At 42.0% G+C, this 24,959-nt stretch overlaps 1 protein-coding gene across 1 annotated transcript in view; it reads left to right on the top strand.

Moving 5' to 3' along the window:
- Positions 1-24,959, top strand: part of angpt4 (angiopoietin 4) — a 78,947-nt gene that overhangs the window by 39,550 nt on the left and 14,438 nt on the right. Inside the window, exons 2-3 of the mRNA XM_084062895.1 lie at positions 21,171-21,320; positions 21,744-21,865. Of these exons, the coding sequence (XP_083919021.1) occupies positions 21,171-21,320; positions 21,744-21,865 (272 nt within the window). The remainder of the gene's footprint in view (positions 1-21,170; positions 21,321-21,743; positions 21,866-24,959) is intronic.

The following is a 24,959-nucleotide window of genomic DNA, read 5'->3' on the forward strand; positions in this document are numbered from 1 at the left end:
CCACTATTTGTATATCGTCTCTGCCGGGTGGAAACCTTGTATGTCCAAATCCGTTACATTTGAGGAAATGAAAAAAAAGAACCTGGGTTCCGATGAAAATAGCAGAACTCTAAGCTTATACAACGCGTCGCATAGATCGGATACTTTCGCTACTTTCACCCAACACTCTTGTACGACAAAGTAGGGCATTCATTTATGAAAGAAAACATAAAAAGATGATATATGGAGATTTCGGCCCGACAGCGAGAATATTTAATTTACATTTTAGTATGTTGGGAAAACAGTAATGAGGGGTAAAAGGCTGCAAGGCAGTCAGAAGATATTCCTGTCATAGAAGCATCATGTTCGGGGAAGTATAGATTATTGTTATATTCATAATTCTTATGATATCGATTGATAATAAAATCACCTGATGGCTATTTATTTTCATAGCTTTCTTGCTTTGTTTAGGTAATTTAACTCTGAGTGTACAAATTGGGGAGAAGAATTAAAGGAAAGAGGAAACATCACGGTCCTGCAGCCTAAAGTATCACAGTTTTCTATGAACTGTAGTTATTATTATTAACATTTACATAAGAACTGCTTATGGAATAAACCTTCACAATGATGTTTGATGGGGTGACAATGTGCACGCACCGCCCAACATAAACATGTGGCGGTTTGTTAAAGAGGGTAAAAGTGAATGTTATTCAATGAAGTTTTCCACTGTGTCGCCCACAGGGCCTCCAAAACAAGCATCCACAGGGCCCCACCGGGCCCCTGTAGGAAGTAACAGAAAAGAATACAACACCATGCCGTGCCAGTCAGCGTGACAGCATCTATTCTGGAATGATTTGTCAGTTCCATATAGGCTGGAGATAGTATGCAGGTCAGAAGAGTACATAAGCTGTACCATCAAAGTGTATAATAATTGCAGCTTGGTACGCATTTGGATTAAAATGTTTATTTTTTTACTTCTGAATTTTTCATTTCCATACATGACGGGTACTTTGTGACAGCCATGTATATAAGCACACATTTTAAATGTATTTTAAATATAAAGGCTGTTTTATTTGGCACGGTACATTTTGTCTCCAGTATAGACTTTCCTATTTTCTCGCCCACATGTTACCAAAACAAGCGACCGCTGGGCCCCTGTAGGACAATGCCACACCGTGCCAGTCAGTGTGACAGTCAGTAATTCTGCTATGATTTATAACTTTATTTCAACCACTATGTATGGTAGAGTATTATGTTAATATAACTATAGTATTGTACATCTGCAGTGGTTGGAGGTGGTCTCACTCTCCATATACAGTATGTTGACCCTGGTGTCGAGCAGGACACCTACTGGTTAACAGCCTATTTCTCCCTCAAACTCGTGAGCACATCTCCTATAGTCAAGCGGGGATTCTATCTTGTAAGAGTGGTAGAAATTTGGTCTACAGGGGTTTCAAATCTTGGGTAGGACATAAAACTTACGGATTGCACCTTTAACTCTGAGAACATAATGGTCCATTTAATTAGTGGCAACCCATCTTAAAATGTGTTTTCTGTTAATTAAAGATCTGGAGAGATGGGGACACCCCTGTTACTGAACAAACACTCTATAGCAGTGATTACTCAGAATATAGTGCTTTAACCTTTTAACAAAAAAAAAACGTTTTTGTTTTAACAAAAAAATATCACTTTAACCTTTAACACTCAGGATGCAACTGTGCAGAAGTCTACAGACCGACAGCTCCAATTTCTAAACAGAATTAACACTTAAGTGAATTGTGGTGAACACAGAAACAACTGTGTGTAAAAGTACAGTATTTGTTTTCAGTAGATGAACTGGCAGTACTACAGTATACTGTGTGCAACAACTGCACATCAGTTTGACATATTACACAGTATTTAGAGGCAGAGTTTTGTTTTGTTACGCAGTATACTGTGTTCAGTACATCACATTACCCAAAAACAAACAACTGCAGGGCCCCAGCAGGATTTGAGAGAAAACAACACAGCACCATGCAGTGTCAGTCAGTGTGAAACAGAGAGTCTATTTATTGTATTTGTCTATATTATGTAGTCTGGATAACTCCGAGAAAATATTATTTTTTTACAATTAATTTCCCCCCTATCGAAACACACCATCATTCTACTACTGTTTGTTTGTGTATTTGGACAAGATTCAGTGGTTTTATGTGACATTAACACATAGTGCGCCTGTAATTTCTTTTACTTAAAGCTCCATTGTCTACAGTAAATAAACAACTAATATGTGCTTTACGAAGATTCATTGAGACTTACAGTAACGCTACCGGATGATATGTGCACGACGCGCATGTTGATTTACCCTCCTCAAGCTGCTCCTAGATGTGTTGAAACGACCTCCCACTTTAAAATGTGCTGCTCGCCCCCTCCCCTACCCATGCATGTTTCACATTGGAAATCATTAGGAAAAGGACAACTTTCATACAAAACGTAATAATCCATTTCACAGACCTACATCTTCATTTGAATAACTTAAAGGAACATTTTGTCGACATTGAACCTAAATATAAAGCAACACAACATGTTTGACATCATCTTCCACATAAATACACAGTCAGAAAGTAATGTAGGTATATAATAATAACTTATATAGCGCCTTTCAAGAGACCCAAGGACGCTTTACATCATCAAATAAACAAACTAGCTATCAAAACCCTGTGGGAACAAGTGTCTCTTCAGTGCAGACTTAAAAGAGTCCAGCGTTGACGCCTGGCAAATCTCCATGTAATGGGGAGATTGTAGGGGCTGCCACACTGAAGGCTCTATCCATGAAGGTTCGCCTACTGGTGCGAGGGACGGAGAGGACACTCAAGTCAGAAGACCGCAGGTTCCGCAATGGGGTATGTTCATGGAGGAGGTCCGATAGGTACTGTGGGGCTAGGGCATGCAAGCTTTATGTGTGAGGAGGAGCGTTTTGTAGGTGATGCAGAACTTAACCGGAAGCCAGTGTAGGTGTTCAGGGGTGGGGTGATGCACTGCCTAGGCTTGGTATGAGTGAGAAACGTGGCAGCTGAGTTCTACACATACTGCAGTCTGTCCAGGGCTTATAGGGAGCCCAAACAGGACTCTATTACAACGGTCTATAGGCAGGAGGTGATGAATGCATGGATACGGGCATGGAGTCTGAGAGTAAACTATAGGAACTCCTAACACCACAACAATGGGATTTAGTTTCAAAATCTGTAAACAGGCATGATAACAGACCCGAAACAACTACAAAAGTCTCTAAGTTTGTCTTTTTGGCTGCCGTAGTCTGTTGGCTAACAAGATGGAGATCAACGTTGTTGAACTCTCCCTCAAGCCCAGTTTCAGATCTTCAGCTTTTCAGTTTCAACATTTGTGTTCTCCAAGAAAGACGTGTGTAAATCATACCCTCCTCTGTGGGTTTTGGGTGTTTTAGCAACACCCGTCAGGACGATGTGTGTTAATAACAGAAACCTTTAGATGTTGTTGTTTGCCTTTAGTTTTTTGAAGCATCCTTGAGGGGGTTCCAGGGGGTCCCCAGTAAAATGTGTTAATATAGCAACACAATCAGTTTAACCACTTTAACCCTATATACATCAGCTATTTGATCTACAATCTCACAACAAGTTGTTAGCTTATCTGCTATTTTCAAAAAAGTGAAAGCATTTGAATAGTTTTTGAAATATTTAAAAAACACAAATCTTGTTTAGGGGTCCCTGGTACAAAATATGTTCAGATGGGGGTCCTGCTGCCAAATACATATCAGTTTTCGGGTCCTTGACATTAAAAAGTTTGACAACCACTGGTTTAAAGACTCTGCTAGCCTACAGTAACTGAGCAGGAAACTGAGAAACAAACTTTGACAGGTGAACAAACACAACATCACGTAACATACCCCCAGTATCTGTCTGTCTGTACGTCAACTACGATCGTGATGAACTCAAGTTCAACAATAACCACATCAACCCTTTTATTTGCGGGAAAGCGGTGCTTTGAGGCTGTTTACATTACTCAGCAGAAAGGAAACAATGTGACCAGTTTAAATATTAAGTTTAAGTTCAGAGGAAATCAAGTAAGTATGGTATGCGAGGAATGATCAGCTGAGCCGACTTGTTTTATGTTGCTGACTGAACTGGTGTGTACAGAAAGATACAGGGCAAGAATCGGCCCTTAGGAAACACATGAAACGTCACACTCAGAGGAAATTCAATAAGCATGGAATGCAACACAAGTCTCGATGGTTTCTGGATATCACTCAGCAGATTAGTTTTAAACCGTGGTGAATATACTGTAGCCAAGAAGACCCAAGTGTGACGTCAAAATGAGACAAAAGTATGGAATATAATGAGAGGTATACAGTGACCTGTGACCTGTGTCACATGTTATCACCATTATCTTCACTGTTAAATTAATATCAAGGGTCCATTTGGTTCCAGTTGTACACTCTGAAGAGTTAAATGAACACTGAGGATTTGACTGTGTTCCCTCAACTTCCTGTGTCTCTCCACTCTCTAATAAATCACAAGTTTATTTAAAACATGCATAGAAATATGTGATGTTTTGGCAAGGCTGAGATGTGCTCCTTTTCTATTTGTCTGCCCAATGGTCCTAATGTTTAGGAAGGGTTCAATGCGGAGGGTAAAGTGTACTTGGCAATACATATTAACAATATTAAAACACTTATTTGCGAGTCCACCTGTATATGGCATGTGAAAATAAAGCTCTAACTGCTTAATTAACTGCTCAAAGTTGTAATTTTGGAGATACTATATAGCGGATGACAGGATTATCTCCGTTTTCATGGACTACTCATTCCTCTGCAGCCTCCTGAAGCTGTGTTGAATATAATAAGCAACAGTCAGTTAATTCGCACGCACGCACGCACACACACACACACACACACACACACACACACACACACACACACACACACACACACACACACACACACACACACACACACACACACACACACACACACACACACACACACACACACACACACACGTTGTGAGCTTGTAGATCTTGAATATCTGAGCTTAAATATCAAATATATTTTGTGTAGAGGGAAAAAAGGAGGGGACCATGTGCAGACCCCTGGGGGACCCCGGTCAATGAAGTCTATAGGGTTTAAGTGGTTAAGGAAACCCTCCTACGTACCAGAATGTATTGTTGTTTCATGAGGAAATTAATTATTCAAGAAGCTGAACCACCTGAAGGACTTTCTGTCAGTGACAAAATAGTCCAGAGTTCAACAAGGGTGACAACCCAGGCAGTCAGGGAGATGGACATGACCAAAGAGAAGAGTGTGACAGATACAAAGAGAGAGAGAGAGAGAGAGAGAGAGAGAGAGAGAGAGAGAGAGGTGAATGGGGGGAAAGAAAAAGGGTGCAAGCCAATACAAGACAAAAACAGAGAGAAAACAGAAAGAGAGGGCAAATAACAGACAAGAAAGAGAGGGTGAGAGCCAGAGAGAGAGAGTGTGTGTGAGTGTGTGTGTGTGTGTGTGTGTGTGTGTGTGTGTGTGTGTGTGTGTGTGTGTGTGTGTGTGTGTGTGTGTGTGTGTGTGTGTGTGTGTGTGTGTGTGTGTGTGTGTGTGTGTGTGTGTGTGTGTGTGTGTGTGTGTGTGCGTGCGTGCGTGCGTGCGTGCGTGCGTGCGTGCGTGCGTGCGTGCGTGCGTGCGTGCGTGCGTGCGTGCGTGCGTGTGTAAGAAAGAGAGTAAGACCCAGTGGCAGAGAGATGGAGAAAAAGACAGAAAGAGAGAGAGAGAGAAAGAGAGAGAAAGAAAGGATCCAGCAGCCAATGAGAGCAATTGAAAGAAAGACAGGGAGCAAGAGCCAGAAAGACAGAGAGAGAGAACAGACCAGTATGCAGTGAAATAAGTGAGAAAAAGAAAGAGAGGGAGTGAGAGCCAGTAGTGAAAAGCGAGAAAGAGACAGAGAGCAGGAGAGAGAGAGAGAGAGAGAGAGAGAGAGAGAGAGAGAGAGAGAGAGAGAGAGAGAGAGAGAGAGAGAGAGAGAGTCAAGAATCTCTGCACCATGCAGAGATTCTTGTGTCAAGTGGAGCAGAGGTTCACAAGCTAATCCTGTGGCTGTTGGCTCGTTGTGCTAGTTCTAATGGACACCTCATGAATTCACCCAAAACATCTGCACTTGTCCAAAGATACATACAGCACCCTGCAAGAACTACATGAAACAGAAATCCAGCAATGCTCTTTTTTTCTTCTTTCTACTGTCATACTGTACCTCTGGACCATAACAAAGTCACATACAAATGCATGTACATGACATTAAAACAATGTTATTACAGCTACACCAGTATTTTGTTGACAGTGATAATTCAATTTTTTTGTCTTTTTCACATGCATGCACTGCATTGCTATAATATTTACAGTCCAGCTAGTGTAGGGCCATACCATATATAATATGCGGTTTGTGCCGAGGGTCTCCACCAGGCCGGGTTGCCTACCCAGGGCCCACAAACTTTGGAAGGCAGTCATAGGCAATTGGAGAGGGATCTGAACAATTTGATCATATGACTATAGAGATCATGTGTACCGATTTGTGTGAGTTTTGGACCAAATCTGTAGGAGTAATATCAGAAAATGTATATCGCCGAAAATGACCTCCTGGTGCCGCTATAACAGGCCGATGTGAAAAATGCAGGGCAGAGGTTCTGCTCGGCTCTCCAAGGAGTGTGCATGCAGAGTTTCACGCTGATCGGTCCAACACTGCCGGAGATGAGCTACTCACAGACAGACAGACACACACAGACACACACACACACACACACACACACACACACCCCCACGCACACACGCACCCACGCACACACACACACAGAGAGAGAGAGAGAGGGAGAGGAAAGAGGAGGCGAGGGGATACGGGAAAAAGAGGGAATGACAATGTGAAGGACAGAAAGAAATGGCTTAAAAGGTTACAGTTGCGTAAATCAGCATTTGTCATTTTAAGAGACAGGGCTACGCAGCCAATATAAGGCAACGCTGAGTGACTGTGAAGAAGTGCTGAGTAAAGAAATGTGTTTTATATGAAATCCTATTGAATCAAGATGCTTCGGTTGCCCTGGTTGTGTCGAAACCATGCGGTGTTGACTTGAGGTCAGCGCCGCAGACACACTGTGGAAACCCCAGGGACACACCGGTGGTCCAGACAACCAACACACAACAATAGTCAGTGGTGGTCAAAGTGCTCAACCCCAGTACTAGTCAAAGTATGGATACTCCTGGTCATATTACTCAAGTACTAAGTGAAAGTTGCTCTGTCATATCTGTAATTGAGTTAAAGTACTGTACTTGCTTTTAGGAATACTTAAAGGACGACTTCACCCATTTTCAACCTATCTTCATTTAATTGGTCCTCACTAATGCTCATTATAATATGGTACAATTTTTGTCTACTCACTCTGTGTCTCAGAGGAGGGCTATGGACAGAAATCCGCCTACCAGTGACATCATCAATTGAAAATCCAAGCTAATAGAAACTGCAGGCTTTCTATTCCTGTAAAGTTTGCATGCTATAATGGAAGCCATTGTTTTTACATTAATACAAAAAATCAAAATTATATATTTTTTTAAACCTGTAAAAGAAACCTGCCTAACAATGAAAAATGTTTCTGAAGTGTCCACAGCCCTCCTGAGCCCTCCATGAGACACAGAACGAGTAGAAAACAATGGTACCATTTTATCATGAGCATTAGTGAGGACCAATTATATATGAAGAAAGGTTGACAATGGGCAAAGTCTGCTTTAAGTATTCAAAAGTAAATGCTTTTAAAAGGACTTAAAGAAACTTTTTTTATGAATGAAATGTAATTTTGTCCAATCTGTATGGCAGAGTATGTTAATAGAATAACTTTTACAATTGGGGTGGTTGTATTTGGTCTCCCTGCTCTTGTATTGAGACATTTACATAGTGTCAAAGGTCATGTCTCACCTAGACACAGGATTGCGCACGAATTTTGACCTGAAGGTCAAGATTCAATGTATCCCCTGACCAAGCAGGCAGGCTCTATTAGCTCGGTAAAACATTTCAGCACTTGTGCAGGAAACCGGGTTCAAATCTGGGGTAGAAGAGGAAAGTTAGTGCAGCTTTAAGTATTCAAAAGTATAAATTACAAAGTACATTTTCTTTGTAATGTCAATGCATTGCTGTATTATAATTGAGACATTTCCCCTCCAAAAATGTAAGATTTTCCAGATATGTAAAAAAACTAAAACACATCAATACTAGTGAAAATAGCAGCTCTAGCTTGTAGATCTGCTAGTTTCACTATTTGAAGTTGGGCATATAGGTGGTTAATTCATAATGTACTTTTTACCCAAAAGGTAGAGTCAAAAGTACAATATTTGTTTTTGAAATGTAGTGGAGTAAGTCAAGTAAAGTAAAGTACAAAAAAAATAAAATGTACTGAAGTAACAGTACTGAAAACAATACACTGCAGCATCCTCAAGCTTATGGGTCCATTCAACTCCATTGCTCATGATTTTGCAGTGTGCTGACCACAGTTAGACTGTCTGGGGTGCTGGATTTTTGTGCTGTGATACACTGTAAACTGTAAAATCCTGAGTGATAACTCTCTGAGATCGCACAATCATTTGGTTCCGTTTGTGCACTCTCAGAGAGCCAAATTAACACTCAGGATCTTACTGTATAGCCTGCACACTTGTATGGGTCCAAATAAGGAAATAGCATACATCTATGTCTTGCCTATCGAGTATGATGGTTATAATCAGAATCACTTTCTATTCTGTAATTGGTGAATACAATGATTGGAATTCTTGTTTTTAATATGAACGATTCATCAAATCTACAACAGGGACATGTGCACACCGCATGGCAACTGTCTTATAGTTAATTACATTGGATTAGAAATATATGACTATACTCGTGGGAGGGACGGGTTCCATTCCTTTTTTGGTAATATTGTTTGTCGTTTTGGGAACTACGCACCTGTGTCACGGACCATTATATGAAGTTGTTTTTGAAGAATGTAGATGCATGCGGTGCAGTTTCTTATAGCCTACATACCCGCTGTGTATAAAGTAGCTACCGCCCTGCACACCAGCCCTGTACTGAACACCACTAGGGCCCCACTCATGGGACTTTGGCTAAGCCCCCAATCTCTCAGTCATCAGGAACCTAGAATCGCCCCTGGCCCCACTTATATCGATAGACAGTACACACAAACAGTATGAGTACCCTGGTAAGCACAAGATAACACCACAAGGCTGAAAACGTTAGCTACTGTACAGTAGGTCAAAATGCCATCCAAGAAAAGAGTTGGTGTCAAACTCAACGATAATTGGAAATTAAGCTCTGTGAGGTCAAAGACAAACCTTGATACCCTCGCAATAAGTGGCTGTGGCAAAATAGTTCAATAACTAACACTGTGAGATGTCACACGCAGAAAAACATAAGTGCACAGGATGACTCAGAAACTAACAGTTAAACGAGCTTGAAGCTGTGCTGGAAAATAAATAAATACAACATAAAACAGCAATCAGTGTTCACCAAAAGTGGAGAGACTCATGATGGAGCTGTCATGGCCAGCTATAATATTGACAACAAATGGCTGCCTCATCAAAGACATACTCAGATGGGGAATTCATCAAAGCACGCAGGCTAATGGCAGCTGAGCTGGTGTGCCATGAGAAGAGACTGACGTAGTTCAATGGGGAATTTTTAATTGAGGTGTTGATGCATCTTGAACGTCACCAAGGAGTTTGTGGAGATGGTGCCCATGAGAAACACCACAATGGCCAACAACATGTTCTCCAGCCTCATGGAGGCTCTGGACAGACTGGAGTGATGCTGTCAGCGTGGCACTGGCAACAGATGACACATCGTCCATGGTTGGGAATAATAAGACAAGCATTCTTGTGAAACACAGATAATTAAAGTATGCGGCAACGCACACTTGTCATATTTATGGAAAACAATATGGCCCAGTTAATTCAGTTTGTCACCGTCAACGCGGAATCTCTCAGAAATGTCACATCAATTGTAGAATCTGAGCGTTGTGTGTTGACATTGGATGGCTTTAGAATGTAATCAGTGTGTGCGCATTGCAAGCCCACCTCACACCTTAATCCCAATCATGCGCTGCCATAGTAATGAAATGCTTGTGCTCGGCATGTGCAGGGGGGGGGGGTTGAGCACCTGCCCTATTGCCCCCTGAGTAAATTGAGCTGGCTGCTATCTGTCAGTTATACAGTATTATACAGAATATAAAGGGAGTTAAAGCATATTGTTGCTGTCCGGCAGAAACCAGCTAACTCCATTTTGACGCTTTTGCATTTTTTTCCATAAATCAGGGCCATTGAACACCCTTTACGTCTGTGAGTTGGTAAAAAGAATACTACGAATTCAAGGTTATTAAAGGCAGGAACATAAAGTGAGGTTTCATTTACGAGCCTGCAGGGACCACCTTAAAAAAAATATTCCAAAACATGCTTCACGTGCGTTACGACCCCACTAGTGACCTTGGCAGGACCTGGCTCCATCCCTGGTGGATGGTGTTTTAAAATATTGTTCGATGTGCCCTTTTGATGAAATTTAAGCACCTGCCCTCCAGTGGTCTCTCTCTACTCTGGTTTGCGCTCTGCGAGTGCAGCGAGGCCAGCTATAATATTGACGACAAAATGGCTGCCTCATCAAACACATGGCTGCCTCATCAAACACACAGATGGGGAATTCATCAAAGCATGCAGGCTAATGGCAGCTGAGCTTTTGTGCCCTGAGAAGAAACTGTCATAGCTCAATGGGGAATATTAATCGAGGTGTTGATGCATCTTGAACGTCACCAAGGAGTTTGTGGAGATGGTTTGCTCTGTGCGTAAGATAGCAGTGTGCCCTGATAGTGCCAGACCACACCTCATTTTAAGACCAACACACCCATGAGCGCAAGGCGCAAAATCATTTGGTATTTAGACAGCGAGGGTGCCAACAACTGAAGAAGATAGCAATAACAATTGCGCCCTGTCTTCAGGGCCCAATGTCATGGATGTAGTAATCAAAACGGTTACATTTATTAGAGCCATGGGACTCATCCATTGGCAAATCCTGCTCTTTTGTCTGAAAATAACATTGGACATGGCCTACCCTGTTACACTGAAATCTAGTGGCTGAGGCAGAGCTCAAACATTCTTGTGACTATTCATGAAGGAGAAAAGGATATGATGTGCTATAATGTGCTCCATATTTCAAATGTTCAATATGAAATAGCCGATCTACAAGCTCACAATGCTTAGATCTGTGCGTCTGTGGATTTTATAAATACTTTAACAATGAATAGCATTAACAATCGTATTAACAATCCCAGATTTATCCTAGGATGCGAGGAAGAGCTTGTGACTAAATAATAAGGACAATGGATCCAGCTGAAAATACGAGAGATGATATGAAACTAGGCGTGTGAGAGATGCAACTACGCCATTTCCCCCCTTACAGTCTGTGCGTGTCACTCATCATGCATAATGACAACATGGACAGGTACAAAGGAAAAGATATCAGGGCTGAGTGAGTTCTCAGGATAGTTTCCAAGTCTTGAAAGAGAAGGAATTCTCACTCTTTCTCTCACCATTGTTTACTGTCAACGCAGCATCAGAGGTACCGAAGGAACTCAACTCCACATGGAACTAATGGAAATTCACTGTAATCCTGCGCTCACGCCGGCAGGGGTGAGACAAAGCGACTGGGAGCAATTTATTTCAACAGCATTCATTTCAACCTTTATTTAATTCTCGGAAAACACTCTGAGGGCTGAGACCCTCTTTTCCAGTGGTGCAGAGATTACAAGTTGGATAAAACACGAAATAAAATAAATTAGAATAAATAAAATTACATGATTTAAAATAAAATGACATCACATGATTTATCAACATCAATTTAAACAGGCGCAATTCAAATTGGCCAGAGTTATGTCCAACTGAAAATGACCTAGAGGAACAAGAGAGTTGTACTTGAGCAAACCTCCAAGTTATTCCAAGTATGAGGAGCACAAAACCTAAAAGCAGCCATTCCAAACTCAGTGGAGACACGTGGAATCTCCAGCATCAAACAGTCCTAAGAGCGTTTGCGATAGGCACTCGTTTTCCACTGCAAAAGAGAATTTAGGGGGTAAAGTCCCAGTTAAAACTTTAGAGATAAATGAAAAACAATGCTGATCTCTCCTAGTTGCGAGGGAGGACCAACCAACCCTATTATACTGTACAGTATGCAATGATGGGTTTTGTAGCTGTCACCTATTATAAATCTGAGGACAGAGTACACTGTGGGCAGAGTGGCACTGAGGGCAGAGTCCAAAGTTTGAAGTGTGGTAGCTGATGCCTTTCAGTGTCCCATAGTCCAAAACAGAAAGCATTCTAATGTTTGATTTCATATGGTTCATTAGTGGCCAGAGTTCTCTTTCTTTCTTTCTTTCTTTTTCTAATTTAATCTCTCATTACAGCTCTGTAGCCTACACAGTAAAATCTGTTAATTTCACTCTGAGAGAGTACAAATGGAACCAAATGGACCCCTTCACGGGTCATAAAAGTAATGCTTGCAGGTCTGTCTCCTTCGTGAGATTACACTTAATTAAATACTTTGTAGTCAGTGGTGGACAAAATAGGCTACTCGACCCCAGTATTTGAGTCAAAGTATAGATACTCCTGGTCAAATATTACTCCACTACAAATGAAAGGAAGCATGGCTTCATAGAACACAAGCAAAGACACTGAGTCTCTTTAAAGACCTAATGAAATGAAAAATATGTTTTTCACACATTTAGAGCATATCAGAGGCCATAATGAGGACTCTTAACAATAGAAGTCCATGGTTGTGTATTTTGATGTTGAAAGTCCCTAAAAGTTAACATTTTAATTACTTCCTGTCAAATGCGAATGTACTGTGTGATTACATGAGCAAGGCCTTAGGAATAAATATGAATCATGATTTCTCTCACCTGTGTGATTCCCATAGCCCATGTTCCTCCAAACATGGGTGTTTTTAATTAGACACTGTTAGTTCTGCTAATCTGTAAATATAATTCAAGATGACGGCCGGACAGTTCATTACTTGTTATACATTTAAACAGTACACTAAAATATGTATCTGAAAACATTTAAGGTGAAAAACAGGCAATAAGGTGAGCTCAGCGTGTCTCATCGATCCCATAGCCCGAGGGGACGGAACAGGTCGGTTGCTACTGGTTGCTACTTTGATTGGTTGAGGCACAACACGCCTCTGTTTTCACTTAGAAACAGCAAAAAAGCCATTTCATGATGTCTTTAAGCACTAGTTCTCATCCAGACACACTGCATTGACCTGCAGGGCACTTGCTACCCAAGATCATTATCAGCTACTTCCATGAGTGTCGCTCATTTCATCCTGGTTTGTTTGGTCACCCCGGTCGGTCCCACTCTCAGTCCCATCTCAGTTGCCGAAGGGAGGACTGGCAGAAGGCCAGATCGGAGAGAAGCTAACATGTGGTTTGATTTAGCCTCACCCAAGCAGACCCTTCATACGTGGGCTCCGATACATAATGTGTGTGTGTGTGTGTGTGTGTGTGTGTGTGTGTGTGTGTGTGTGTGTGTGTGTGTGTGTGTGTGTGTGTGTGTGTGTGTGTGTGTGTGTGCATGCATGCGTGCATGCATCCGTGTGTGTGTGCGCGCACACGTGCGTGCGTGTGTGTTCATCATACCTTATTGTGTATGTACATTTGAAGGTGTGTTAGTGTGTGTACACCACTTCTGTTTTATTGCAAGTATGTGTGTACACAGTGTAGATTTGATTTTATTGTGAAGGTTGGAGTGTAGTATATCTTATTGTGAAGGCGCATGTACTGCGCATAAACATGCAGTTTATGTTTTACTGTTGAGTAGTTCTAATTGTGGCTGGGTACACTATGTATGTTTTTAAGTGCACGTGTGTGCACGCGCATACTCGTGTGTGTGTGTGTGTGTGTGTGTGTGTGTGTGTGTGTGTGTGTGTGTGTGCATGTACAGTAGGCTACAGTATGTGTATGTGTTTGCGTGTACATCATTTGGCTCTTATTTTGTGTACTTGGGTGTGTGTGTGTGTGTGTGTGTGTGTGTGTGTGTGTGTGTGTGTGTAGTTGTAATCCAACGGCAGGAAGCATGGGTCAATTAAAGAGTCAGCACATTGTGTCCCAGGAGACCCGACAAAAAAACAAAAAAGAAATACACTGAAAAAAGAACCTGCTGAACTTGGGGTTTCTTGTTTATTTCAATTAATCTCAATTTCTCTCTCTTTCTCACACACACACACACACACACACACACACACACACACACACACACACACACACACACACACACACACACACACACACACACACACACACACACACACACACACACACACACACACACACACACACACAATATGGGCCCTCCTGGAACGGAACCTGTACTACTCTTAGAATCGCTCTCTTTCGGTCTCTGTACCCTTCTCTTCCTTCTCTACCCCCCCCCCCCTCTCTCTCTCTCTATTTCTAAGTATAGAATAGGGTTAAGGTGGTTAAACTGATTGTGACGCTATTTGGCTGAGGACCCCCTAGAACCCCTTCAAGGACCCCCGGCGGTCCCCGGATCCCACTTTGAGAACCACAGCTCTAACATGTACCAGCCAGGTGGAAGCTGTGTCTATCGTCACGTTCTATCGCTCCGGCAGCAGAGAAATTGGACCGTGGCGGAGGAGGAAATGAAGCAGTGTTCCAGCTACCTTCTCTTGTTCCCATTATCTGATTAACTCCTTGCTGCGTCACAGTGTTTGTGTTTTTACCTATGCACACATGGTGCCATTTTCGTCCATACTCAACATCCATTCCAAAAGGGCATCAGCGCTGCCGCGAGATTGCCATCCTGACAACATTGTTTAATCGTTTTCTGAATGAATCATGCCGTTTTCAAGACCATGTTTCAGGTTGCCACAGTTTTTCTACATATACAAACCAACAGGGCATCCATGTTTGTGGCTGCTAGATTTCCATCTCCCATTAAATCACATTAAATCATTTTCCAAGTGAATGGCGCAATACACGCTTAATCTGAACGTTGAATCTGAATGAGCTCAGACTAATGGCAAAGATATGGACTAACTTACTTACTGCAAGTAGTGGAAATGGGAAATATTGCCTACAGTACGGACAGTTTTTGGCCAATAGAAATAATATCAACGTGGATAACAAAGTTAATTTGTATAACTATTGGTCATAAATGTTTGGAAATTTGCCAGCCCATATTTTAAACTGTTATCTCTGTGCTAAGAGCTTCAAGGAACAAAGGCATGTTGAACAAAATGATGAATGGTTTGGTTTCAAAGTGAGACATTGACCATTTATGAAAACCATTGACCCTACAAAAGTAAACACAATTATGGTACTTCAAAAAGATAGCAGGTGACAAGTCCTTGGCTTGCAAAATCATAACACGTTAATAGACTACATTTTCTTCACAGAGATATGGAATTAGGAAAGGCAGAGAGAGAAAGAGAGAGATGGAGAGAGAAAACTTGGCTCCCTTAAGATGACAGGATTTATGGTATTTGTGATATCTATGAATGTACCTGAATCTAAACTGCATTTTCTAAACCATGTGGGGAATATAAACATTTGAAGTATAATCATCGGTGGACAGTTAAATTATTACTGAGGATTTACTTAAGAATAAAGTGGTACCAAAATCAGAGTGATGTATGTTAGCAACACTTTATGTACGTTCCAGAGAGATATCACCTAAATTGTGAGATTCTAGTATCACAGTAGCCTATCTGCTGTATATAACCTGTGTTTGTGTGAGGTATTTCTATGTTCTTCTACCAAGCTAATGAAGGGAGAGAGACAGAGAGAGAGACATAGAGAGATGGTGGGGGGGTCAGAATCAACGCTATTGTCACATCACAGGTTTACAGGAGTGAGTGGGTGAAATTTGTTTTTGTGTACTAAGCTCCATTGTTTTTGTTGTTTTCAGGAAGAGAAAAGAAAATAAGAGGGGGGGGGGGCAGGGAGAGCAAGGAGAAAAATCTAACAGTAAAGAAAACATAGATATTAACACCCACACCTGGACTTGGCACTATTTATAAAACTGTGAGCAAAAGACAGGACCACAGAAGCGTAGAGAAAGGACATTGTCTTCTGTAGAAACACTGTGCTTCAGTGTCACATAGAGGAGAGGAAGTGGTCAACTCATTGGGGCCTCCTATTTCGACACAGAATCATTCAGCACACTGTGGATTGAACTGCATCCATGGCATATAATACGTTTATTATTTGTTTATTAAGATGGATTCCCATTAGAAAAAAGCATGAATAAAACAGATTTAAAATCAAATAGACAAAGTAGCAAGGTCCACCAACCATCAAACTAGCATGTAAGCTAAGATGTTATTGTATGTTGAGTATACAAGTCTAAGCGTCAGTGTTAAAACAAGCCTTTCCTTTGATGTCACAAACATCAGCTGGAAGACTAATCCATAATACTTGACCAATAGAATTGCAGCCCTCTTCATTGAATTTGCCTTGGGTAGGGGTAAAGTTATCAGTCCACCTCTCGCCCCTTGAGTGGAATTTGTGTGAGTATCTGAGCAATAAATGATGTTATTATAAAGAAATGTAGGAGTCTGTCTGTTAATCATTCTATGAAAAGATACAAGTGCGTTAGCAGAATGTCTTTCCTTGACACTGAGCCAAGTGAGACGTGCATGCATGTCTACAATACTGTCCTAAGAAGTGGGGCGCTTATCTATATGGGTGGGTGGGTTCAGCCCCTTTACAGGAGAGTCATTGAGGCTCACTTGTCGGCCTGACGTTTTTCCCTGTCCAGCGCCCCACAAATCAAACAGCCTGCTCAGCGACCGGGCCTCCCCCCCAGGGACAAGCTGTTTGTTTGGTCCTCTGATATATTTATCAACTGCCTGTCTTTCTCACTGGCACCGATACCCTGGGGTGGAGGGGGGGGTCATGGGGGAAAGAGAGAATGAGAGTTGAAATGGACATTATTTGCCAGCTGTCTCGGTGCCAGTGATGTCCTGCGGAAGACAGGGAGGGGTGGAGAGATAGACAGAGAGAGATGTTGGTCCACTGGTACAGTACTGTATATTTACAGTATGAACTGATATGGCTTCTTCAGGAAAGAAGAGGGAATGATACAAAGGGGGGACAAGAGATGTTTTATGTTAAAGGCATAGTATGTCACTTTGGTGTAGTGGTGTTTACCTGCAGAAACACACTGCCCTCTCACTGTATTTTGGTTTGTTTTGGTAGACGGGACGTTTTGGGGGACTTCTACTTGAACAAAGTATTTTTACCATGTGGTATTGTTACTTTTACTCCAGTAAAATAAAATCGGAGTACTTCTTCCACCACTGAGAAAACCTCACAGCCAACCTGGTATTCAGCATCAAAGCAAATGTTCTCCTCACCTTCTTGAATCTGTTTCTGTTTCTGAGACGTTTGATAGTGCTAATGTCCCTCTGAGAGTCTAAAAAATATTTACACACATTTCTTACACACTGTGCATTTTACTGTTCTCTTTCTGCCCACTGGCTGACCCTTCCTTGAGTTCTTTTGTCTCACGGCCATGGGGTTGAAATCATCACCGTTGTAAGAAAGCATCAGTGAACTCCTCTTGCATCTGGTCCAACTCTCCCATCAACGCTGGATGTGTCTTACATCATCCTCCATGACCTTTGGACAGAGAGCAATGAAGTCTTTTTGACAGAACTGTGGTCCTAGGAGGGGCTGTGAGGCTGACGTCATTACTTGGTTGTTCTAACGAGCAGAAGGTCAGGCTGACTAGACTGGATGAGTCCCCCAGGAGGCGCTCTTCATGTCAACACAGGGTTTATGAGTTCTATCATAAAATAAAATAAAAAATATTATAAATAAAAGTCAATGAAAGGAATGCTCAACCAATTTTCAGTGTCTTCATCAACATGGTGCTAAGTGCACCAATTCTCTCTCTATCGCCGAAGCAGGACTCTGAAAGAAAACCATACTACATCCAGAATGCATTGTGAGCTTGTACATCTGCTATTTATGAATAACCAAAATATAAAATAGGGCTTAAGTGTTTAAACTGTTTCTGTTTTTGCTGGGGACCCCCTGGAATGCCCTCAAGGACCCCTGACAGACAGTGGAGATGCTCTGCACTCATCACGACACCAGTGCGCAACGAGTCTGGAAAACGACTCTACATTGATATCACTGCAAGCTGGGCAAGACCTAGCTGGTTGAGTGTATGAAAACGGAAGTACCGGAATTTGGCGTTGAGGCTTTACAAATCTGTTTACATTCTCCGCGCATGAAACAAGTGTTGTGATTGATCGAAAAAGATAGTTTCGGCAGAGATGATAGAAGTCCCGCCCTTACACTCTCTGCATAAGGTCGTGACCAGGCTTTTCTCCTCGGAGATGAAAAAAGGCTGGGAACGAGGCTAATAGTAATACCAATGGCAAAAGCCGCCTACAGTATGTGCGTCCTGAAAGGACCTTTAGCCCCTCCCTGTAGCAAGTCAAGCATGTCTTGGCATGTCTTGGCACCTCCAGTGTTCTCTAGTTTAATGAGCCTCTAATGAGGAACATTTTGACTCACACCATGCTAAGCTTTATTACTGTAAAGTACAATTAATGGACAATCTAATGGTTGAAGGTCCATATGACAAACCAGATGCTGCACATATGGACATCATTTCATGACTGTAGCTCAAACAGGGCACTATCAAAATACTGCTTTCAGACATTGTAGCTGTTATAGTGCCACATTATGGCCAGTATCTTACATATTTGCCTGTTAGTAGCCATTCGGTGGCCCAATAATAAAAATAATAATAATAATAATGATATATTTGTAGTATAGATCCTTATAAAATGCAGCATGCAATAATTGATACAAAATAAGTAGCTGCAGCAGCACAGTACACGTTTTGTGCATGTCTATGTGCGCTGTGCGCTGTGCGCTGTGCGCATGTGCGCATGTGTGTGCGTGTGTGCGTGTGTGTGCGCGTGCATGCGTGCGTGCGTGCGTGCGTGCGTGCGTGCGTGTGTGTGTATGTGTGCGTGCGCGTGTGTGTGCGTGTGTGTGTGTGTGTGTGCGTGAGTGCGTGCGTGCATGTGCATAAAACATTTTTATTTTACATACATTTGTTGTACATGTTTTACATGCACAATCATACAATCACTACAACTATGAGCTGTCCTCTATAACCATCTATTTACAAACTTCCTGTGTAGGCCCTGATATCTCAAGAAATACAGGAAGGGATTGATGGATGGATTATTTATTTGCCAGGGCAGAAGGTTAGGGCATGGCAGTGTGACTTGGCACTAACTGACATTCCCAGACATGGTCCTGAAATGGGACTTCATACAGTATCCCATTAAGACCTGAGGCCGATTCTACAAATGTCTTCTAAAGCAGTATATGTCTTCTAAAGCAGTTCTCACGTGCACTTTCAAGATTTGTCAAAAATGTAAAAAAAAAAAATTGCAGATGTACAAGCTCAAGTGACTCGCTGTGAGCTTGTGTATCTGCTATTTCTTAATAGCCAATGCAAAAATCTAAAATGACACAGATGCTTTCCAGGTTTTAATGGGGTATATACCAGACCTTGTGATGTTTGAACAAACTAATTATTTCGATGCACTGAGTGGACTGGAGTGGGGTTTGTTCTGCAGTGCAGTGATTCTCAAACATTTTCATGTCAAGGACCACCAAATTAATATGTATTTGGCCTTGGACCCCTATCAGAAAATATTTGGTGCCAGGGACCCCCATACAAGATTTGTGTGTTTTTGAAAATACTCACATTGCGACACGTAGATACAGTAGCTTGTAGATAGGCTATTTTAAAATAGCCTATCTAGAGTTAAAGTGGTTAAACTGGTTTTGATGCAATATATTAACTCATTTTGCTGGGGACCCCATGGTACCTCCTCAAGGACCCCTGGGGGTCCCCGGACCCCACTTTGGGAACCACTGCTGTAGTGGAACCATTGACCCATATGAGAAAAGGGTAGTCTTCTGTGTGCAAACATTACTGTATATATATACAGTATATACTGTATATTCTGTGAGATGTTTAAGGATGAGTGCATTTGATTTTGGCCACTTGGGACACAGTGTAAGTGGGGTTATGGCAATGACACTGACTAGACAAATCCCAGAGACTGGCTGACTGGGTCTACACGTAAACTGGACGATTTGTGGGCTCAATTTAATTTATTTTACACACAGTATAGGATTTACCCTGAGAAGAGAGTGCTATAGTGAGTCTTTGTTGGGTAAATCATGGCGCACAGAGGATCATTCGCCTGATGTGATTATAACTCAAGTCACTGTATATAGCAACCCATTTTCCAATAGCTTACATTGAATAGTCTTCAGAGAAATACAGTGTGCATTTACATACGTGTACACTGCACTCCTAGATCTTCTGCTAAAACGCTTCTAACCATGCATTCAAAGATCTGGTTCACCCCCAAAACTTCCTTTTTTTCTATCGGTTAGTCACCCCATGGAGACTTGAATTCATGGATATTTTTTTGTTTTTGTTGCATTCCTAAGCCAATAATTTGATGACCGGCAGCGGAGACACAAAGAGTCTCTTTTGCGTCTCCTACCGGAACCGCTGCCTACCGGTCCACTGGTCATTAAAATGATTGGCTTAGGAGTGCGACAAAAACAAAAAAATATCCATGAATTCAAGTCTCCATGGGGTGTGTAATCGATAGAGTGAGTAATTTTTTGGGTGAACTATCCCTTTAAGGGTGGTTGGTTGTGTTTTTCATATCAAGACACCCCTACACACAGAAGCCACTGAAAACCCAGTTTTCACAAAGTTGCCTGCTGTCTTTCAGTTCAGAAGTTATATTCTTCCTGAGGGGTTAGATTTGGTTGGGTTAGTGTTCATTTGGTGAGAGTTTGGTTTGGTTTCATTGGTGTTTTCTTTAGTCAAGTTCTATTTTAGTGTAATTCTTAGTTTATACTTTTAATGTTTAATTTTAGCCAATGCATGACCTTTCTATCTATTCACCTACTTATTTAAATCATATATCCTTTTGAAGTAAATACATGCATAAACCTGATTTTTATTATATACTTTTTTTAACTGTAGCTTTAAAATAAGATACACTTAAGTAACTCAACACGTAATCTTTTGTGCCCCACAGCTGGAGAGCTTCATTCAGAAACGGCCAGAGGTGTCTCCATATCAAAGCCACGCTGTCCACAACCAGACAGCCACCATGCTGGAGATAGGAACCAACCTGCTGTCACACACTGCAGAGCAGACACGCAAGCTCAACGTGGTGGAGGCCAAGGTGAGATGGAGGGACACAGAGGGAGAGAAAGAGAGAGTGAGTGAGTGAGTGAGTGAGTGAGTGAGTGAGTGAGTGAGTGAGTGAGTGAATGAATGGATGAATGGGAATTAACTACTGTCATACTACAGAACAGACAAGAGAGAGAGAAAGGGGAGGTAAGGGTGCAAGTAAACAAAGGAAAGAAGGTCAACTGAAAGGAGAGGTAAGAAAGGATCAAATAAGAGGTGAAGTACTGAGTGACTACAAAAAGGAGTGAGGACAGGACTGGGTGAGTCAGTCTGAATGGATGAAAGAGAGGGAGGGAGGGTGGGGAATGAGTGAGTGAATGAATGAACTGAAACCAAACCTCTCACACACAAGGACATTCCTCAAGCGAGCTCTGTTCCAGACCAGTACAATACTATTTTTGTTTTCTTTCATCAGGTGTTGAACCACACATCAAGGATAGAAATCCAGCTGCTGGAGAACTCTCTTTCTACCAACAAACTGGAGAAGGAACTGTTACTGCAGACCTCTGAGATCGGCCGGCTGAGAGACAAGAACAGGTAAAGTCCATATACTGGTTGACGTACATAAGGTGTAGCCGTGAAGCCCATATTAATTGAAAAATGCCTTTTAGACCCTCATGTCTTGTAAATGTCCAAGACCCCTTCAGTGTTGCAACGTTTCCTGATATAAGGCTCTGGATGGACTAGCCTAATTTCAACAAACTTGAGCGCAGAGAAGAAAGATGAGTGTTGACAATGTGGTGATTACAGGCCTCTCGCCCTAAATGCTTGCACCTCTGTCAAAATAAAAGCTGCTTTCTTATCTGCAATTTCACGACGTGAGAGAGGCATTTTACATGAAACAAAGCAGTCATTAGTGGTGATGGAAAATATGTATGTCCACAGCTGTTGGCTGTGAGAAATGTCAATATCTGGAATCACAATATTTTGGGGAATTTTTCATGGTGAGGCGAGGTCGCATGAAGCAGTGCGCAGCACAACGTGTGGAGTCATTATCCAACATGCTCTGTTTATAGTGAGCGATATAATACAGACAGAAACTCACAGAGTTTGAAAGGCTGTGAGAGAGAGATGGAGTGAGACAGAATGAGAAGGCACAGTGGATAAGGGTGTGTGTGTGTGTGTGTGTGTGTGTGTGTGTGTGTGTGTGTGTGTGTGTGTGTGTGTGTGTGTGTGTGTGTGTGTGTGTGTGTGTGCGCGCGTTAGTCCGTGCGTGCGCACACGCGCGCGTGTGTGTATGTGCATGCGTGTGACGTTTGTGTGGTTAAATGGTGTATTATAGCATCTTTATCCAAAGCGCTTTACAGTGTGCATGCAATACACTCACCCTTTAACCCAGTAAGACCTGAGGCCGATTCTACAAATGTCTTCTAAATGAAGAAATATATATATATATCAGTGGTGCTCAAACCTTTTCAGGTCAAGGACCACCCAAAATTATATGTATTTGGCCGCCGGCCGCCCTATCTCAAAGTATTTTGTTCCAGGGATCCTCAGAAGCAAAGTTTTGAGTTAAAAATGTTGCTTTAATTTTTTTTCAAAAATAGCAGATCTACAAGCTCAGGGACCTTCTGATTCCCAAGCGGCAGCCCTACCTCCTCCTGAGCCGCTTCTATGTATGTGTGTATGGGGTGGGGGGGTGTGCACGTGCAGACCTCAACAAAACCAGCTAATCAGTGTGCTCGCTTTTCAGCTGTGAATAAATTAACAACAGTGCTGATTTAGAACCTATTGTGGCAAATACTTCAAAATATGGTAACAGTAGATCTTATTAACCCATTCAATCGGAGAACGCATCTGTGTCATTTTAGATTTCTTTGGCTATTAAAAAAATAGCAGATAATAAATAGCAGATATACATTTTTAACTCCAATCTGTGCTTCTGGAGGTCCCTGGAACAACATATTTTGAGGTGGGGGTCCGAGGCCAAATACATATCATTTTGGGGGTACTTGACATGGAAAAGTTGGAGCACCACTGATATAGCAACATACGTTTTTTCAAAAAAATGGATTTAGACGACATTTGTAGAATCGGCCAAATTGCTCCAGACAGAAAAGCATTCTCCCTTGAATGCTGCACTGCTGACCACAGAAGACCTGTATTGCTGTTGATCAATTGTCTACACCGGTGTTTGTCTTTCAACAAATGCACCTCACTCCTTACAGCACAGCACCTGGTGTGTGCTGACGGATGAGGAGCATTTTGCACAAATTTCTTCCGTCTTTGTGCACGTTTTCTGAAAGCTTATGGTTACGGACGAAACACAGCAATACCACCGTAAATTGTGGGGTCAGTTTAGCCCCCACTAGATCACCATCTAGTTCAAGCTGTAGACTTCAAAATGGTGGAATGTTTTGAGGAGAGGTTGTGTGAGTTGGTAAGAACTTTTAAACATGTCACTTTGCTCAGGCACAGGGATTGCTATTACACAAGAGCCTCCTTCCTTCCCTACCATTTCATCCTTTCAGTCTAACTTATTTTTCTTCCTTTCACACCTCCGTCCTATGGCCTTTTCTCCTTCATTTTCTTCCTTATGTCCTTCCATCCTTCCTTCCTTTACTCCTTCCTACCTTAATAAACAACATGCGCAAGCCATGATTATAGCCTGACACCTGGGTGATGTGCTGTGCTGGGTGCTAAAGTCGTTAATAAGGACAATACAATAGTCAAGTTAACTTGTTAATTGCCACACAGATGTTCAGAGTGTGTACTGGCAATTTCACAACCAATAGAGATAGATGGGGTTAACTACTGGAACAACTGGTCTATTCCAGCAGGGGAAGTCACAATCTTGGTTACTAAAACATAAAACCATTTAGCCTTCCACAATGCACTTAACCGTCATTTCCCAGAGTGGACATCTCAGTGCAACATTTACCCAGCTCCTCAAGGTCTATACTCTATTAACCACAGCATTAAGCAGAGGACATTTGTAGTCTCTGTATAAATGGTTTCATGTTTTAGTAACCTACTGTACATTGTGAGTAGACCGTGGCTCCCCCTACTGGTGTAGATTTAGACCATTTGTCATTTCCCATTAGACACACACACAGTGATACAAACACACATGTAATGTGTATAATCAGACCTGGGCCCCAGAGTTCTAAACTTTTAATCCCTTTCCAAGTGGATAAAATTTGGATGTGTGAATATTTGTGGATTCAGTCAAAAGGCTCATTGCCTAGCACGCACTTTAACACATGTCACAAGTGTGTGTGTGTGTGTGTGTGTGTGTGTGTGTGTGTGTGTGTGTGTGTGTGTGTGTGTGTGTGTGTGTGTGTGTGTGTGTGTGTGTGTGTGTGTGTGTGTGTGCGCACACACACGTGCGTGCGTGCATGTGCGTGTGTCGTGTGACAATATTTGAATTGGAACACTATAACATTTAAACTGATAAATGGGTTCTCTCTCCTGTTTGGATGAAATTGGTGACCCACCTGAAAATGAATTTTCTGTTTATTAAAGAGTTGGCGAGGCGGGAAGGCCCCTGTTACTGAACAAACACTCGTACATATTTAGCAATTTCCTTTCATCTTTGCTGCAGTGTCCCGCGCTCCTGTGATGCATCCGTACCCGCCCAATACCTATCTGATGCACGGTGGATCAAACTGGGCCGCTGCAATAAACCTTC

This window comes from Gymnoscopelus microlampas (assembly GCF_963454915.1).
Source record: "Gymnoscopelus microlampas genome assembly, chromosome: 7".
In the NCBI taxonomy this organism is placed as follows: Eukaryota; Metazoa; Chordata; class Actinopteri; order Myctophiformes; family Myctophidae; genus Gymnoscopelus; species Gymnoscopelus microlampas.